General features: G+C 52.9%; 1 protein-coding gene and 1 long non-coding RNA gene across 3 annotated transcripts in view; one reads left to right on the top strand and one right to left on the bottom strand.

Annotated features, from left to right (window-relative positions):
• LOC105089782 (uncharacterized) overlaps window positions 1-314 on the top strand; it is a 286658-nt gene extending 286344 nt beyond the window's left edge. Inside the window, exon 19 of the long non-coding RNA XR_010384838.1 lies at window positions 138-314. This is a non-coding gene — a long non-coding RNA (uncharacterized LOC105089782). The remainder of the gene's footprint in view (window positions 1-137) is intronic.
• WNT5A (Wnt family member 5A) lies at window positions 309-17642 on the bottom strand. 2 transcript variants are annotated; one of them, XM_010980894.3, is made up of 5 exons: window positions 16788-17642; window positions 10678-10811; window positions 9227-9477; window positions 4611-4903; window positions 309-1056 (listed from the first exon to the last, which is right to left on the bottom strand). In XM_010980894.3, exons 1-5 carry the CDS (start codon window positions 16791-16793, stop codon window positions 598-600), a joined length of 1143 nt encoding a protein of 380 aa, XP_010979196.1. In that variant the 5' UTR covers window positions 16794-17642; the 3' UTR covers window positions 309-597. The 2 variants fall into 2 exon arrangements, with proteins under 2 accessions (XP_010979196.1, XP_031326424.1); XM_031470564.2 differs by lacking the exon at window positions 16788-17642 and adding an exon at window positions 11222-11458.
• Between the last annotated feature and the right edge of the window lie 1552 nt (window positions 17643-19194).

Raw genomic sequence — 19194 nt, 5'->3', positions numbered from 1 at the left:
AGGGATATGAGATCCTTGCTCTTATATTTTAAATTATAATGTTTGATATAAACACTTTGATAATGTTTTCAGGCTGGCAGCCCCTGCGAAAGAGGTTGGGTGTGGGGGGTCTCACTTTTTTGCTGTTGTCCCTCAAGACCTTTCAGCTCGCACCAGAGCGCTGACCAGTCCTTCTGGCCACAGACGCTAAATCGTGCATAGATTTGTACCACCCTCCTCCAGCTGGATGGACCTGTCCCATATGACCCCATGGTTGAGACGAAGGAAACGGAGAATCTCCTTTACCTTCCAGATGTGCACACACCTAAGTAAAGGTTTGTGTTATTCCCCCTCATCCTATACCTTCAAAAGAAGTCTTGTCTTACCTTTTCAAAGATCCACAAAATAAATATTTTCTTGATTCCCACCCCCCATTATTGCCAAATAATAATTATAATAATAATAAACCACAGAATTCTCAGATGGGAACAGAAAAAAATGGTTCCGTTGCAATTCCTGGGGAAGAAAAACAATATTTAAAAAAAAATCACTGTACTTTCTATAAATAAGTGGGTCCTGGGAGTCGGGCTGGGTGACGGGCAGGCGGTGGGGCGCCCACTATTTGCACACGAACTGGTCCACAATCTCCGTGCACTTCTTGCACTTGACGTAGCAGCACCAGTGGAACTTGCAGTGGCAGCGCTCGGTCTGCACCGTCTTGAACTGGTCGTAGCCGCGGCCGCAGCACATGAGCTCGCAGCCGTCCATGCCCTCGGATGTCTTGTTGCACAGGCGGCCCTGTGTGCCCAGCGAGCCGGTGCTCTCGTTGCGCACGCAGTAGTCGGGGCTGGGGTCGATGTAGACCAGGTCCTGTGTGGTGGGCGAGTTGAAGCGGCTGTTGACCTGCACCAGCTTGCCCCGGCTGTTGAGCCGCATGGCCGCTGCGCTGTCATACTTCTCCTTCAGGGCGTCGCCCACCTTGCGGAAGTCGGCCAGCTGCAGCCAGCACGTCTTGAGGCTGCATGAGCCCGACACCCCATGGCACTTGCAGGCCACGTCAGCCAGGTTGTACACCGTCTGTGGGGAGAAGGGGACGGTCAGCAGACACACAGTCACCAGGAGCCCGGGCTGGGGAGCAAAGCTCCCCTTCTGGACGGAGCCAAGGTCACCAGGGGCCTGGGCTACGTCCCCCTCTTTCTCCACCACCACCAGCCTTGTGCTGCTGTCTTTAAAAGTCTGCAAAATAAAGATGCTCTCAGCCCCTCGTTACACACCATCATCATCGTGACCACAGGTTTTGAATGGGAACAGAAAAAAAATTGTAACATCTGCTTTTCTTTTTTTGCAGAAAAACGACATTAGCAGCAATTCCTATACCTTGAACACTCATCCCAGAGATTGTTCTCCATTCCCCATCTGCATCATCTGGATTCATCCCCACCACCCGCCTCTAAGGACAGAGCTGTTTCGTCCCCATTTCAGGGAAGGACAGTGAGGCCCAGGGAGGTGAGTTCCTTCCCCGACCACTGGGAAGGAGGGGAGCCAGGAGTGGAGCCCAGGCAGGTGGGCTCCAAGCTCATGCTCAGCGGCTTGGCCGTGGACACCCCGCTGGTAAGGGGTAGGGCTGGGAGGGTGTCCAGCCCAGGCCGGGTGAGTTCAGTCTTTCCTCACTCTTACTATCACCACTGCTGCGTGTGGGGACTGTGGTAAGAGCCTATACACCCTTCATCTCCCCGAGTCCTGCCGGCAAGGTTGTAACCCCGGGCTGGATCAGAGGATGGCCCGGTGATGCACAGAGGGGAAGTGGCCCTCGCGGGTCACACAGCTTCAATGTGGGAGAACTGGGCCTGGATCTCGGGTGCTCTCACTCCTTCCTGCGCAGTCCCTACCCTCCACCCCCACTGCTGGGGCTAAGAGCATCCACAGTTCTGTCGTGACTCTGTCCCTGAATTCTGGCAACTGGCTGCACCTCTGAGCCTCTGTCTTCCATCTGTGATGGTACCAACCTCACAGCATTGTTACGAGGATAAAATCAGGAGATGCATGAAAGTACTTAGCAGGCAGGATCCAATCAGTAAATCCAGTGTTCAGAGTGGTGAGGGCAAGGCATCTGGATGTTAGTCCTGGGCCGGTCACCCTGGCCTCACAGTGGCAACACCCATGGGTCTGGCCCCACAGCACTGGGCCCAGCAGTCTGGGAGCTGCTGGCTGCCCAGTTACAGTGCTGACTGCCCACAGTTCCTGTGCCAGCGACCCAGCAGAGCCGGCACAGTGTGGGCACACGACAGAGGGCTTGTCAGGAACCTGGAGGCTGGAGTGAGTGAGGAGGCTGCTTCCACCAGGGAGGCATAAGGGGCTTTCTTGAAAGGGTGCCTAAAGTGTAATCCCTTGACGTAGTGTTTCAGGCCCTCAGCAAGTCTGAGGAAGGGTTTTGCAAATATATTTAACCTTCACTCCCCTTTGAGGAAAACCCAGAGCTAGTGTCCCTTGGAGATTCTAATATGATTTCCTGGCAGAATGTCTAACTTTCCTGCCCGCACCCCCCTCTCCTGGAGAGAAACGGTCTTCCATGTAGTCCCATCCATCAGGATTCAAGCACAGTTCATTGTTGTTGGAAGTTTTATAATTGGAGCAAAGAAACCTATTTAAAAATGCAGATGTTAAATGAATTTATATTAAAGGTGCTTTTCCCACTCTCCAAAATCCCCTCCCTCCACTCGGACCGGAAATCCCTTGACCCACTCTTCTTGGTTGCTGGGGGCCCTGCAGATTTCTCATCGTGTGAGAAGCCTAAGCAATCCCCAAAGATGAATGAAAGCACCACACAGGGGCACAGAAGAGTCAGCCACACCTGTCCTGGAGGCGTTTCTGGTCCAAGGTGCTGGGCACCTTGTGCACAGGCACACAGTAAGGTAATGGAGCCCCTGGCGAGGACAGGACCGAGGTCCGAGGCTCCCAGAGAGCAGGGCAGGCAGCCCACTGTGGTGTGGGCGGCTGCCATGAGGAGGGACAGCCCACGCAGCGCAGGTACCACAGCAATGGGAGGCTTCAGAAAAGAGAGGCCACGCTCCCCTGGAGCAATTTATCTGACCCCTCGAGGCACCACAGGTAAAGTTCTGCAGAGCTTAGTCTCTCCCCTACACCGCCAAATATTTATGATCCAATTTGAGAAGAAATAGGTTAGCTGGAGTGATCTAGATAATCTTGGCTTCCCTGTGCCCTTTGCGTCATAATGTTTAGTCACTTGTTTATCAAGCACTTACTACTACTGGTCAACACTGTACTCAGCCCTTCGATTGAACCTTATGAAATTGTTACTTGGTAGGTCAGACATGGTCAAATATTGGTAATTTCATAAGGTTCAGTCTGATCCCAGTGAGTCCTCACAGTAACCCCCCCAAGTGCTAATGTCCATTTGACAGATGTGCAAATGTGGAAACTGAGGCTCAGAAACAGGAAGGAATGAACAAAATGGGATTTTAACCTAGATTCTTTTAATCTCAAAACCTATAGCCCTTTACTCTGAGCCGCGATGCATGAGTTTTCTACAAAAGCACCTGGGCTTACATCTCAATCCATTAATTGTCCTTCAGAACCTGAAATGGTCCTCTAGCCTCAGTTTCCTAATCTTCAAAATGAGAGTGTGCGGCCAGAGGGCTGGAAGGCCCCTTCCAGTCCTCTAGATTTTACTCTGTGATTATCATCCCTTTTCCTCACCCCAAAATAAAGAGTGAAATCTCTGACCAGAAAGTTCCTGGCACCTACCTTGGGTTTTGTGAAAAAATAATGGCCCTGGTTTTCAGTGCTGCCAAAGTTAGGAAAAGTTTTCACCCCTTCATTTTAAAGCAGCCATAAAGTGCCATGTGTTTAACCGCAGGGAAAAAAGGGTCTTTTTAACTGTTGTGGGGGAGCTTTTCCCATCCCCACCAGGGGAAGGAGAGACTGGAACAGGGAGGCTGGGGCTGCCTTGCAAGGACTTTCTGGACACTTCTGAGGGGCTCTCTCTTCTCTCCAGGGCCACCCTTGACTGGCCTGATGGTCAGACCTATAAAATTCCACACTGCTAAAAATGCTCCTCATTTTCCTAGAAAAGCTCTTTTTAAAAAACCCTCAATCCATCAGGCCTGCTATCTGATGACACGAGGAGGGGCACGGAGGAAAGGAGGAGGGGGGGTAAGTTAACCCTGGAAGCTGGGGTGGGGCTTTCTCAGCTGTGCACCTACTGGGATAAGTAAGTCCCTCTCCCCAACTGAAGCCCAACCCCCCCAACCACAGAGTTGTTCCAGGGAGGAGAGTCAATGTTACCAATATTTTGATTTCAGAGCTGGGCTGGCCAATTGCACTGGGGACTAATTAAAAAGGAAGAGAAAGATCTTTCTCAGGCCACTGAAGGAGCACCTTGGCTGGAATGGCCGCGGAGGGATGCGTCCCCTCTCGCAGGCCTCGGTGGGGAGGCCTGTGTGTAGTGGCGGGAAGGGGTCCGGGGTGAAGAAAAAGAGACAGAAGCAGGGAGACGGGGATTGACACCAGAAAAGCTAGGATGGGAGGCGGAGACAGAGGCCGGAAGAGAGGAAGACAGAGACGGGGACACTCCCCACCCACCAGGAGGGACCCTGTACGGGGACACTCACCCGGCGGCCGGCCTCGTTGTTGTGCAGGTTCATGAGGATGCGCGCGCTCTCGTACGAGCCCTTGGCGTGGATGCGCTCCCGCTCGCGCGCGTCCACAAATTCTTTGGCGAAGCGGTAGCCGTAGTCAATGTTGTCGCCGCAGCCGCCCCACAGCCAGTCCCGCGGCAGGTCCTTGGGGCGCGCGGCGCGGCTGCAGCCGCAGGTGGACAGCTCGCCCTCCCGGCACGCGCGGCTCATGGCGTTGACCACCCCCGCGGCGCTCACCGCGTATGTGAAGGCCGTCTCGCGGCTGCCTGCGGGCGAGGACAGGTCAGCGGGGGCGCCAACTCCGCGGCCCCCGCCCTCCTGGATGGAGAGCAGGGAGGACCCCCCTGGAGGGGAAGCCGTGAGACATCCCCCCCCCCCAACACGAAAAAGCAACACATGACAGAGCAGCAGATCCCTGATAGCCTTGCTCTGACGTTTCAGAGCCCAAGGCAGGCTTCTCGGCAGTGCTGCACTGATTGTCTCTATCCCTCTTCTGCAAATAATTACAAACTTCTTATTTCCCCAGATGCCCACGAAAGAAGTCACTGAGGGAAGACGCGGCACTGGGGTAGGCTTCTTCCCACTCACTTTCCTATTTTCATTCCGAGTTACCTACTGGGCAGGAGCACAGAATTCACTAGGCTCAGAGCCTCTCGAAGTCTTAGGCCCAAGGGGAGCCAGACCCCGCAGCCGCCCCTCTCCACACCGCCGCGTGGCCACAGGCAAGGGAGCCTGGCTTCCCCCTCCTCCACCTGCAGCACGAAGTCTCTCTCGGAACAAGCTCCCGACTTCCCCAGAGGACGTTTCTAAACTGCTTCCTAGAGAGCTAGAAATGAAATTTGCCTCTTCTTAAAGCCGGAGCTGACTGGCCTGAATATTTCTCACTCCTGAGGATGAGGGTCTCCTTTTCAAACGGGCTGCTGTTTGCTGTTCTTTAACGTCACTTCTGCAGCTCCCCCGCAGCGTTTACCTCAAAGTGTTGGGATAATAGCAAGAAGGAGAAAAGAAAAAATTCTTCCTGAAACTTGAAAAGAATATACAAGCTACAAGCCTAGGGGAAACACATTTTCCCCTTCCCTAAAATTTGTGAAGAATACTGTCTCCCTGTAAAAGGGCTCTACAGGAGCTCTATTTGTAAGGAGAAAAATGGAGGTGATCCCGGACTATTTAAATCTCCGCTTTTATGTGGAGACATTTCTATGTGTAGCAAGAAGTCACTTGATTAAAGTGTTGTACTGAGAGAGAAAGGGTTAACACCTGGCCAGCTGAGGCTGGGTCTGGGGGGCAGGATGAGGGGGGCCTAACTTTCCTCAACTATAGAATAAGTATAGTGAACTAGATGCCTAGGGGGAAAAAAAGGCCCCTTCTGGCCCTGGAATACCAGAATCAGTTTCACCTATATTAAAAGAGCTTGCTAACAATCTTTTGTGGAGCAGCGGGTTGGGGGGGTGCGGGGGCAGAACAAGAACAGCTGACGGCAGGGCTCAGCCCCACCCAGAAGGGCCATCCTGCAGGGGGACGGCCACGCCAATTCACGTGGCCCGCAGGCTGCCCTGGTCTTGGATTTCTCTTCCACAACTTCAATCCACAGCCATTTGTGATTCCCTTCCAGGAATGGCGATGGTTCTGATTTACCAGACCTTCCCTCCCACATTTTGAAAAATGAATAACTTGAGGAGTGTGCTGGTGGTTGGCAGGAGGATCCAGAAAGTTCCTGTGGGGTATGACATCTATCTAGCTTGAATCAGAGGCAGAGAGCATTGGGGGAGTGGAGGCAAAAGAGAGCAGGCATTCTCGGGAGTGCTTGGAGGATTACCGCTGATAATACAGAAAATGCTGTCCCAGGATGAGAGATTTGTAGAATAAAGAGGTAGCCAGAGGAAGAGAGATAAACAATCCTCTGGCAATAGGAGAAATCAAACACTGTCCTGTAAAGATCTACAGCATAAAAGGGCTTTTATACAAAACATAACCACGCTGCTTTTTTCATCAGTCTATCTTGACCAGTTCCTTTTCTGTCCAGGAATACAAACCTGGTACGAATCTCTAAGCTAATTGGTCATTGCAGGGACAACGTCAGCTTGAAAAAGTGCTCTCTGGCTAACAGCCTGGAGCTACAGCTGCCCTGGATGGATACTACCCGTCCAGTTCCATCTCCCCTGTGAATTCTACATCTCCTCCCATCCTCACTCTCCTTCAAAATGGCGCCTTTTCTTACACTTTTTTTTTTTTTTTACAGCATGGAAACAAAGACAAGACAAGACGGAGACAAAAGCGGGAAGGAAAGGGGTAGCATGCATGCAAAATGAGAAAGTTTCCAAAAGGAAGAGTGGACACTTCATGAGGTGATTGTGTACAGTGCCTCGATTGGCCTCCAGGAAGAAGGTGAGGGTTGGAGGTGGCACCTGAGTTTGCCAGACACTGGCCCCATCACGGGGTCAGATCCTCAGAGACAAGGACTATCCTCCATGTCCCTGGTGTCCCAGGTGCTCTGGAGCAGGCACCCACACACCTAGCATCAAAGGTGTTTTCAGGGTTCCCTTTTCTCATTCTCTTCAGATATACCCTTAAATAGAAAACTGAAAGTTAAGGAACCTTTCCACAGTTGGGTCCATGTTCCTCATCTATAAAAACCTATTCTGTTTTTCGTCTCTCCATGTGTTTTGTAAATAGCAAAGAGAAGTCCCCACCAGCATTCTGCTCTGAGGCCTCAGGCACCTGAGGAACATGTGGCAAGAGAGGTGTTTTCATCCTCCCAGGACCTCAGCTGACTTGATGGTAGGATCCAGGAGGGCTCCACTCCTGCCTACTTCCCATCAACCCAGACGGCAGTGCCACACAGCTGAGGACCACGGAGTGTACTTACAGGGGACAATTAAATACAGGCCTTTGTCCCCAGGGTTCTGCTTGTTCCCTGAGGAAGCAGGCTCTTTGGACCACATTTTAAATAAATCTTCAGCAGAACTCAAATCCCTTAGCAAATGATAGCTTATTCTGAACATTTTGGCCCCAAACAGGCTATGAATGAAGACGATTTTAAAGCTGTGTTCCAGTGACTACACAGAACAGTTCCCAGCACCATTTCCCTTCCTGGTTTAGCATCAGAGGTGTATGGTTCTTCACTAACCCAGATACACGTGGAAAAGTGCTTCCATAGTTGGAGAGGAAGACAGTTTAGGGGAATAGATAAAGGCGAAGGTGAGGGCGAAAGGCCGACAGGTCACCATCCTAATATAGCTAAAAAGCAGTTATAGTTGACGGAATCTCAAAATGCAGGAGAATGAAACCTCCACTCCACCCCCAGTTAACTACATAAGGCAGCCCGTGTTTAGGGAAAAAGTCCTGGTGTCCCTGAAGCTCAGCTCCTAGATTCAGATCCCAGTATATACATTAGCACATTTTAATCATTAACAGGAAGGACAAAGCCCTATGAAACTGTGCAGGCTGAAGCTGCAGACCATTTCCCCATTCAATTAGAGGAACAGCTTCCAGTCCTGTATTATTTTAGTTTGGGAAGCCGCTTGGCTCAAACATCCACTGACAACTCTTTTTTTGTTCTCAATGAATGCACTTTTCAGGTTTCTAAAAAAGCATTTTATCCATCCGTGACGGATATTAAGCCAACTTTTTATCTTCAGTCAGTATAAATAGTTAATTGCTTTGAAAAACTGCTGCTTATTTTAGGAGTCACTGCAGTCATATTAATTATAAGGGCTTGTTTGCATAAAAGTAGAGAGAGTGAAAATACTCACTAGAAAACACACAGGACCACATCTGTCAGATTGTGTCCTATGCTGTTCAACCAAACCGGAGGCAAAGTGATTTTCCAAATTCTTTGCCTTCAGCCCAGTTTTAATGCCACCTCCTCCCTGAGTGGACTAACAAGATCAAAAACACATTTAAAATAAAGAAAATAAAGAATTAGACTGTGAGTGAGACATTAAAATTTTTTTGTTTCTAAGTTGAGATCTGAAGCATGTGCTTTTATATCAGTGACCATCACAAATGTAAACTGGATCACTTCTAATTAAAATTGTTTCTAGGACTAAAAATAAAGCTTTATATAAGATAAGATATATTTACATATATCTCCATGGCCTTAGGAAGTCTTTCCTTATATTAGAAAAGTGAAAACCTTATATGCTGCCAACAAATTCAGTGTTCTGAAAGATGACAGTTCAGTACTTGGGCCATTTGAATTGTGGCTTAAGTTAGGAAACTTCTAACACTTAAAGCATCTTGAAGATTAAAAGGCTATAAATGACTCAGCTTTCCTCATCCACTTTTAAGAAACCAAAATAAGGGTTCTGCTACTATTTTAAACAAAATGCGTTCTAGAAAAAAAAATTAGGTGTGCAGAAAAAATGGATGCATCTTTGATGCCCCCACCTCCTGATTTGACCAAAACGTATAATTAGGTGTGAGGACAGGAAAGAACACAAGTAGCTATAATGACAAAATCCTCAAGCCACCACCCTGATGGACGAGTGAGTCCCTCCTCACCAGGCTTCTAAATAACACCAAGGACTTCTCCTAGGAGAAAAGTTTATACACACAGTTAGTTAAAAATATGTGAAATGGTTTCCTACCTATCTGCATGACCCTGCCAAAGACGGAGGTGTTATCCACGGTGCTGCAGTTCCACCGCCGGTGTCGGAATTGATACTGGCACTCTTTGATGCCTGTCTTCGCACCCTCTCCGATGTACTGCATGTGGTCCTGATACAAGTGGCATAGTTTCTTTTGTCCTTGAGAAAGTCCTGCCAGTTGGCTGCAGAGAGGCTGCGCTCCTATGATATATACTTCTGACATCTGAACAGGGTTATTCATACCTAGCGACCTGAAAAGGGGGGGGAGATGTGCATTCAAGATTTACGTGAACTCTCAAGGTGGGCCCCCTGAAAACATGTCAGCAATACAGAGTTTTAAGCACACAGATGCTTTTTCTCTCCTGCTTGTCCTCATGACAAAGTATGAGAAGGGCTTCATAAAACTCCTCTGTTTAAACTCTGCTCAGAAAACGGAGGTATTGTGTAGCCCCCATCCCACCATCTGGCTCCTCAGAGTTTTCACTCCCTTCCTTGCCCCTTGTTGCCATGTACCTGAACCAAAATTTCTGAAATCCACACGGAAAGGGGGGAAATGGCAGTCTAGGGGATGGGCCTCTGCCATTGGAGAAAGTGACACACTTTGCCCCACAAATTGGACTGATCTGCCTTAAAAATGTATAAATGCTGAAAGGAGACACAATTAGACACGGGTAGAAGATAACAGTTCCTTCTGACTGAGGGAAGAACAGTGGGACAAGTATATAGGCTAAAGAAAATTCCCCCATCCTGGACATTTTAAAAGGGCTCCTTATGTGATTGTGAAGGACCCAAGACGGGGTATCCAGTGAACAGAAGTCATGTTTGACAGTCAGAAAAATGCTGTTCATTTACAGCGAAAAAATATCCAGAACACCGTCAAAAATAATCCTCTGGATATACTGCAGTCTCTCCTCAAGGCCCCTACCGGAAAGAAACCCTCGTTTTGGGACATTTGACTACTTCAAGTGAACCTCCTTTTGATCAAATTTCAAGCCCCAAATACCTCCCCACTTGGAGTTTAGTTGTCTTCCTAGAACCCTGCCTGCTTCAGACCCTGAAGGTTAATAACCTCAAATGACAGAAAATAAACGTTGGAACTCATTTTTACTACCTAGAGGTGGCAAAAAGTAAATTTTATAGATAGGCTTACAATTATTAGAGAAGTGAATTTCAGTTCCTTTTTATTCCATGCTGTACTACAAGCATACATCTGACCAAGGGCCTCATAGAAAAAGGTCTACATTTCTAGGTCCCGATTCCCTATAGAGCTAGATAAGCTTCACAGTGTTAGCAAATTAAAAGAAAATTCTGATTTAAAGGTATATATAAATAAAACACATTACACACATATTAGATGAATGCACCCGAACTCACGATTCAGCTTTAAATACTGCAGCATCATACAACTGAATCTTTTAAAAAAAATTAATATGCACATAGAACGAACTTACCACCAAGAATTGGCTTCTATTACAACCTGGGCGAAGGAGATAAATATGGCCAAAGCCATTAGGAAGAACTTGGAAGACATTGCCCTTCCAGCCGTCCCCAAAGCAACTCCTGGGCTTAATATTCCAATCGACTTCTGGAGATGGAAGAAAGGAGCAGATGTTTATTGCCTCTCAGATAATTTTCAAGCATACAAGTTTAAACAACGGAAGCATCCGGGGTCTCTTAAGTTTACTGTTGATTGACTGCACTTCTCCTCCGTTTTGAGTTTTTGATGGCAAGATATAGGCAGTTTCTTTTTCCAAATTAATCCACCCACGCAACCTCACCAGGAAATCTGATTTTGCTGGGATCCTGCGCGCGGGGCACGCCAGCGATTACAAACATGTCTCAATGCTGTTGAGTCAAAGCCCCGGTGCCAGGCGCTGCCTCCTTCCTGCTTGCTCGCGTCCCGCACCCCCTCGCTCCCCTCTAGTTCGCGCCGTGCTCGGTCCCTCCTCGGAAATTCACTCGGGAACCCGCCGCCACCCTAGTCCTCTCCCCGACCTGGGCCGAGCAACAAGTGGAGCCGGAATTAATTCCATGGGCGAGAGGAGCGAGAAGGCGAGTAAGAGCGAGTGGAGCGCGCCGCCGGTGGCTGCAGAGGAGGCGGGGTGGCCGGCGCAGGGGTGGGGGCAGGACGTGGGAGGGAAGGGCAGGGGGTGGGGGGCGAGGCCCCCGGGAGCAGCGCGCGCAAGAGTGCCCAGCTGGGAAATGCGGCTCGGAATTAACATCGTCTGTTTTATAATCAGTTTACGCCAGCTTTGGGGCCAGCCACTTCCAGAGGGGGAGGAAGGGCAGCCTGGGTTTCCTTACGATGCTCTTCAGCCAGACTGAAGTGGGGAGACGGAAGTGGGGGGCACAGGAGATAATGGGGGCAGAGAGAGGCTCTGCCAACCAAGGAGACCGCAACACAGTGCCCTCTCCCCTGCCTTCGGCCTCATCCTCATTGGATGCAGTGTACCCCAGAGAAGGGATACACCCCAGAGGAAAGAAAGTTCTGGATTCCAGAGAGGGGATCCCTGCCCTGCCCTCCCCACAACCACCCCCCTCGTTCTGATTTTTCAATCTCCCTATCGGCCCCTCCTGTCCCCACTCCTGGCAGCTGCCACGAAGGGGAAAAGGAAGCAAAGGAGGACTCCAGTTTCCTTTGGTCCTGGTCTATTGACCACTTCGCCATCGTGGCACCGTGAGCCTGGTCTCCGAACACCGCTACCCCACCCTCCAGCCCAATTCAGACTCATTTGGGTCAGTCCCGAAACGTGAAGGTGCAGGGCGAGGCCAGAGCCCGTGCGAGCAAGTCCCCGGCGGAGCCAGAGGTGTACTGGCTCCCGCACCACGGCTGAGCTCCTGGATTCCAGGGCGCAGAGAGCCCCGGCGGCGGCGAACATCCCCGTTGTGAAGAATTTCGGGGGCAGGGGGTGGCCTTGGAAGCTTTCGAAGCCGGTCCTCCCCACTGGTGACTTCTCCACCTGCAGGCGGCGGTGGAGCGAGGCAGTGGCGGCTGCGAGTGGGAGGAGCGGGTTTCCAAAATCTCTTTTTACATCTCTGATAAGAGTAGCCCGGCGCACTGCGCCGCCCGCAGCCCCCAAGGGAGCCCCTTCCTCGGAAAAGGAAAGGTGAACCTTCTCCAGGCTGCAGAAGGGCCTGGCCTGGAACCTGCGCCGGGAAAGAGACTGACGGGACCTAGGCAGAGGTGGAAACGCAAATGGGCTCAGGAACGCGCCATGGCTTTTCCCTGCCAGCTGCCCTTTTGGCCCGGACTCCTCGGGGCTTCTCGAGAGGAAATGCTTATGTGGTCCTAGTGCCAGCTACCCAGGGTTCCGCGCCTATGGCCCACTCGTGCCCCCAAACGCCGCAAAGCTGGGGCCGCATCCCAGAGCATAGAAACCTGGGGTTTCCCCAGCCAAAGAGAGAAGGTTCGGTCTCCCTCCCTACCCCCGCCCGAAGTGTCAAGTTTCCTTCAGGGGAGGGGGAAGGCTGCAAAGGCTGCCTTTACGCAAGGCCCGGCTGCAAAGTCTCTCCCCAGCGGCGGTCAAGGCCACGCGCGCGCGCGCGCACACACACACACACACGCACATTCACACACTCACGCGTGCACACACACACGCTCCGACGTGCTTCCGAGGCGGCTGCGGAGATCGGGGCCGACTGCGCGCACTTTCCTAGCTTCCCGACAGGCGGGGCGCGCGGGGCGGGGCGCGGGCAGCTGAGAAATTGATAACAGATTCGGCGGATTACTGCGGATCTCTTTGTTAGAGGCGAAGCCACACAAACCGAACCCGCTCTCGGCCCAGCGACCCCGGGGAGAGTCCACCCGTTCACAGAGCTGGCGCCAACTGGGAGCGGGCTATTTGGTTTCCGCGACTCGGGTCTCTGCTCTGGGCTGAGGGTAGGCCGGAGGTGCCCCAAAGGGGATCGGGCGGGAGAGCCCCGCGAGTCTCGTCTCCACTTAACCCCGTGCGCTCGCCCGGAAACACCTTGGCCCTCTTCCCACTCCAATCCCCGCGCAACCCAGAAAAGGCCCCACAAGTTTGAAAGACTGAAGGAATCCACAGCAAACTCACTAATAAATACACAGACTCTGTAGGGTAAACATCCCTGCTTGTTTACCAAGAGATCCGATCCGAAAAAAGCACGAAACGAGACCTCTTCGGAGACTGTCAAACCGAGGGTAAAACAAAAGTTCTGGGCAGAAGCTGAGTTTACGAGAGAACGGGCTAAAAGGTTTTGAACAGTTTCACGGCCCTAGGAAGCTGACTTTGTAAGGATCCTTGGAATCTGTTCCCAGTGTGCGATGGGGAGGAGGGCTTGGGGGGCATTTGAGACGTTCAAGCGCAGGGGAGGGTGAGGTGGGGGTAGGGCGTTTGTGCGCCCTTGTTTCCAGCCCAGAACAGACGGACATAGAGGCTGCTTATTCTGTCTCTCCTCCAAAGCCTTCGCATTAAAAGTGTTCCTTAACTCTACTTTATCAACTAGCGAACAAGCTGAGAGTGATGAGGGGCGAGAGGGAGGAAACCGTCACGCTAGCTTAGAGGACGTTCGAAGGCGGCAAAAAGGTTCAGAATGCGCATGCAAACCCACGAAGCACCCTAGTCCGAGGCCTCTAAAGAGAAATTCCGCAAAGAAGGCTAAGGCCCTCGGCCACTGGCGCTTAAGGTCTGGGCATCCCCTTCCATTTTCACTAGGCTCTTGCCGTCCACCCTCCCCGCCCTCCAAATCTCTGTGAGCGGAAATGATGAGCGGAAATCTCTGGAAGGAAGAAATTAGATTGACCTGGACTCGTGGTGGAGAAAAGCATAGGACGCTCCAAGAATCTCAGCTCTTGGTGGGAAATAAACTCCCCCCCCCCCCCACTGCTTTATCTTCCTACATTAAGGAAAGAGATGGAGAAAACTGCGGTTGAAAAACTTGGTTGCAGCCACAAAATTAGGACGTCCTGCCCCCGGGAACGCCGAGAGAAGCGGAAGGGACTATGAAGGATGGACTGGCCCAAGATGATAGGAGGTCCACTTTGGTGGAGCTGACAAGCAGCCGGAGCTCCCCTACACCTCTAGCATGGGCACAAGGGAGTAGCGACTGCTCCGTACCACCGGAATGTGTCCACATCACTGCATGTTGGGGAGGGTGGGGGAGAGGAGAGAGAAGGTGGAGAAGGGAGTTCCTGGAGTCCAAATCAGTGTAAATAAGGTGTGCAGCTTCTGATTGCTCCAACTCGGATCTGACAGCAGGTCCAGTAACAGGGAGTCTCCAAGGGAAGAATGGCGGCCAAGTCTAGTTCTGTTCCCTCCTTCCCCCATGCACCCCGACAAGGCTCTCCAGATTGCAAGACAATTCATTCGCTCTCGCTCTCCCTCTCTCACTCACACACAAATACCACTTACACCTTCTCACACAAGATGTCTAGCTCTCTCTAGACAGGCTCTCAACTCTGTCCAGAAGAGGTGAATGTCGGAGGAAGGAGAAAAAAAAATTAAAGAACAGTTCAACCCCGACTCTTCAGAGGCAGCTTCAACTCCACTAATAGATGAAGAAACTGAGGCCGAGATAAAGTACCACTTGTCTTCAACCACAGAGAGAACTGGTGAGAGCGCCAAGGGCAAACCGGAGGCCTCCTAGGGCGATGCTCCCGTTTCTACACCCTGGAGAGGAGGTACCAACCCTCCACTTGCCCGAGCCATTTGCTGGGTCGGACCCTTGATCCCTTCCGTATTGCAGCGGCCACGCAGAGCAGCTTGTCCTTTGTGGGCCTCCGAGGGGCCCTCCCGGGAGAGTAGGACCGGTGATTGCCAAGTGATGTGCAGAGCCAGAGGTGAGAGGAAGAGGCAAGCAGCTGCCCGCCCGCCCCAAGGAACGGAGACTCTGAGACGTCCTACCTCAAGGCGGTCAACAGGGGGCAGCCGGCACCGTACCGCGAGGAAGAAAAGGCAGCGGGACAAACTGAGCCCTGCGCGCACAGTGCTAACCCCTTGTGCACCGGAGCGCTCCGCCGAGCAGAGGGAAAAAGCAAGGGACTCTCACGCCGGGCCTCCTGGGGAGGGTCCTCCTTTGTGGCACTGGGCTGGGCTAAGGCTAGTATATCCAAGACCAGAGAACAACTGACCCTTTACTCCCCCACCCCCAACGCACATACACAACACTTAGGGCACAGATTCACACACTCGGACACAATTTCCAATGCCTTTCCGTCGCTTGAGCGCTCTCACCATTTCCCCCTCGGAACTCCTCTGGCAGAGACAACCTAGAAGCAAAACCTCCGCATCTGGCTTAGAGCAGCCTTGAACGTTGGCGGGAGGGCAGGGGCTGAGGAGCTGCGATCCCACTGCTGGCTCCTAGGGACTTCTAAACAGTTGTCCACTTAAAGAAATGCGAGAGAGAAGGGGCCCCGATGCCAGACTGCGACTGTAAAGTAAAACAAGGCCGGGGTCTCCAAGTTTGTTTTGTTTTTTTTTTTAATCTTTTTTGAGGGGAAGAGGGTAATTGCTTTAGGAAACATCTTAATTCCCATTCCAACCTTATTTTCTAGAAAACTGAAAAGGAGAAAGATCAAGAAAAATGAAAATAAAGACCGAAGCTTAGAGGACAGAGAAGAAAAGTTGTTTGGAAAATAGCAAATTAAATTGCAGGAAGAAATGTTAACTTTTTGTAAAAGTGAACTCTCGGTGACCCTCGGAGTGTGTGACTCGGCTTTAACATACAACTGACAATTAAAACAAACAAGAGTTCACAAACTGCCCCCCGCCTGCTCTCCCAACGCGGAGGCCCAAATGTTTCTAAAGGACCAGGCAGATTCCGCGCAGGGGGCCGGGGCGCGCTCTCCCAGCGGACAGGATTAGAGCCACCACTGCCAGCACTCCCCGCCCCCATCACCGCTGCAAAGTGCGGAGCTCACCCAGTGGCGGCTAATAATGCTAATAACGCGACCCTGCTCCCCGCTCCGGGGTGCGCGCTGGCCCCCCGCCAGGCGCTCTTAAAGGCACAGGGCCTGCAGCGCTTGAGTTCCCCAGCCACGACGAGCCTGCAACCTGGCCTCCGGCTGCGGAGGACTGGGGGTGCGCTGCTCTGGGGTAGTCGGCCTGTTGTCTGGCATCACGGTCTCTCAACCAAGGAGTCCCCTTCCCCTTTCTGAGCCTCGGCCACACACCCTCTCGGTGCCGGCGCAGTGGGCACTTGGTAAATATTTGTTGAATTGAATCATTATCCTGTTACTGAAATATACATAGTAAATTACACTTGAGTTTCTCAGGGCAAAAGGAAAGTCGTCCGTGAAGCGTTCTGTTTTTCTGCCCGATTCTTCCCCACTTTTTCTCCAAAGTCTAAAAAGTTTGCAGAACATTTGGTGGGACAAGAAGAGGTCTCCCGGGAGACAGAGGCAGTACGTGGGGGGTGGCGGGGGTGAAGAGGTAGGGGTCCCTGCCGGCTACGCGGGAGTTCTAGCCTCTCCAGGCAGAAGGAGAAATGGAGGGATAGGAAGAGGTGGGGGCAGAAGAGGGGAGATTCAGTTAACTTCCAGAAGAAAAAAAAAGTAAAGAAAAAAAAAGTGGCGAGCCTCGGCGGCGCACAGAACACCTACCTTCATGGCGAGGGGGAGGGGGCGCAGGGAGGAAGTCGCCACCGGAGCGAGGGCAGCCAAGGAATCCGAGCGGAGCGGCCGGGTTAAGCCTGGGGGGACGATCCAGCGCAGAGCTGCGGGCTCCTTCTGGGAGCGTCCGGCAGGCTCAGTGAATCGGAGCCCAAGCAGTTACTGGCGCCCGAGTGTGGGTGCCTGAGCCGGAGCAGCCTTAGGATGCGCCCGAGAACCGAGGGGGCGCCGAAACCCGCCGGCCAGCAGCAGAAACAGGGCTGGGCCGGCGCGCAACAAGGGAGCCGCGGGTCCAGAGAGGGCGCGCAGGCGACTGCTCCGCAGCGAGGCGCTCCCTCTCCAACGTCCATCAGCGACGGCGGTAATTAGGGCTTTCCAACCCCAAATGTGGGCGTGATTGTGCAAAAGACTTTACAACAAATAATAATAAAAAAATTCTTCACAAGATGGTGAAAAAAATGCCCCACAAGTCAACTCTGGCCCCGGGGCGGGGAGTGGGGGAGGCGACCCGTGCGCCCAGGTGCTCCCAGTTCATTCACACCACGGATTCAACAGACTCCTGGCGGCTCACGCCTCCTGATCTCCAGCTCCTCCTCTCCAGTCTGTGGCCGAAACGTCTGCTTCCAGGCGCTGATCCTGTGGCCGCGAATGAGTTTGTTAAGTCTGTGTACACACACAGACACACACCCAAACACACACACCCACACGCACTGCAGCCTGGGGTCCACAGAACAATCAAACGCGCACGGTTTTTTCTCCGAGAGATGCCGCTGAAAACGCACAAGTCGCCATCCGAGCTGCAAGAGTCGGCGCCAACTTTTGTCCTTTCATTTTAGGGTTTGGCAAAGGCGGGGGGGGGGGGGCGGGCGCAAACTGGGTAAAAGTCGTCCTCGACGTCCTCGTTCTGCCTCCAGTGGGTTCGGGAGACGATGGGCGATTGCCCCAGGGGAGACACTGGCTCCCCCCTCCCCACCCACTTCTTTCTCTCTTCTGGTTAATCCCCCTCTTTCCCCCGCCTTTCCAGGGCGAAGGGCGAGGAGCCGCGAGGGCACCGCGGCCGTGGGGCTGGGGAGGGGCGAGGGCGAGGGGCTCCACAGCGGCTGTTCAGCTCCGGCGGTCCATGGCCGGCGCGGCTGCCCACCTCCTCGTTTGGCGCCGGGGCCGGAGGGGCAGGAGAGCAAGCAGGCGGGCAGCGGGTGGTCGGGGCACGGGCGGCGGCGGCGGCGGCAGGAGGAGCTCGCTCGGCAGCGGCCTCACCGAACCGGACTCTGCGGCGCTTCGGAACTTGCAGCAGCCTTTCACGCGATCCTGCGCCCCGCAGACAGACTGACCGACCGCAGGGACCGCGTCCCCCCCACCCACCCCCCGGCCTTCCTGGCCAACTGCCTCCCTCTCTCCCTCCCTCTCTCCGGACTCCTCTTTCCCCTGGTGTTCTCAAAGGGAAAAAAAAAATTTTTTTTAAGTTACAGAACCAAAAGCGGCTGGAAAGAGAAGGGGGGGGTTGGAGGGGAGAAAAAAACCCTCAACTTTGCCTATGCGCATGCGTGGTGAGGCCGACCTATGACAAACTCCGCAGGATTTTAAAGCCGTACCACGAGCTGGGGTGCAGGGGGAGCGGAATACACTCCCTGCTCTAGCCCCCTTCTCTCGGCTCCCCATCCCCCAGGCATCTGCTTAAAGAGAGAGGTCCACTCCGCATCTGCTGCCTGACCGCCGCCCAGCGCTCTTCTCTCCTTCCAAAGCCGCTTACCCGATGAAAGCTGAACCCCAACTTCCCGGACTGGACCCCTGAGCTCGCACTAGGGGTGCACGAGAGCTGCAGCCATGCCACGGAACCTCTAGTAGGACCACCTCCCCATTTGTACCTCTGAGGGAGGGTCACTAAGCCTGGGGGCTGGAGAATAGGGTAGGCGTATACATTCTGCAACGCCCCCAGTGTAGATTTGGGTTCCGGGGTGCGCGATTGAGCATCTGGTTGTAACGTGTCGCATTGTCCTGCGGGGTGGATCTTGGCTGGTCTCAGGTGAGAAGCCTAAGAAGTTCGGCAAAACCGGGTTCCACCGAGGCACGGCAACTTCTAGGCACTCCAGACACCGGTGGTCTTGCGGACCCAGGCTGCGCGGGGTTGGGACACACATGTCCCCCACCTCCTCCATGTCAGGGGCGCCACCTCCAAACTGTGCGTCACACTGGAGTGCAATTCTTGTTCTCAGCGCGCGCGCGCACACACACACACACACACACACGATTCAATTTCCGCCATACATCTGGCATACACTTGACCTTAAGGCGCAAAATCCGTAGCTTGGGTACTTCGGGGCCATGGCTGTTTTGTTCTGTTCCTTCGGTCCCCCACTCCCATCCCTGGCTTACCACCCTAGGGCGCGAGAGGAGAGGC

This window comes from Camelus dromedarius, chromosome 17, assembly GCF_036321535.1.
Source record: "Camelus dromedarius isolate mCamDro1 chromosome 17, mCamDro1.pat, whole genome shotgun sequence".
In the NCBI taxonomy this organism is placed as follows: domain Eukaryota; kingdom Metazoa; phylum Chordata; class Mammalia; order Artiodactyla; family Camelidae; genus Camelus; species Camelus dromedarius.
The sequence above is the reverse complement of the archived record's forward strand: the minus strand, read 5'-3'. Positions and strand labels throughout refer to the sequence as shown.

Excerpts from the sequence above, each read along its gene's own strand:
- WNT5A (XM_010980894.3), bottom strand. Across the intron at positions 4,904-9,226 it reads TGGCAGGGTCATGCAGATAG|GCAGCCGCGAGACGGCCTTC; the intron begins GTAGGAAACCAT and ends CCTCGCCCGCAG. Across the intron at positions 1,057-4,610 it reads ACAACGAGGCCGGCCGCCGG|ACGGTGTACAACCTGGCTGA; the intron begins GTGAGTGTCCCC and ends TTCTCCCCACAG.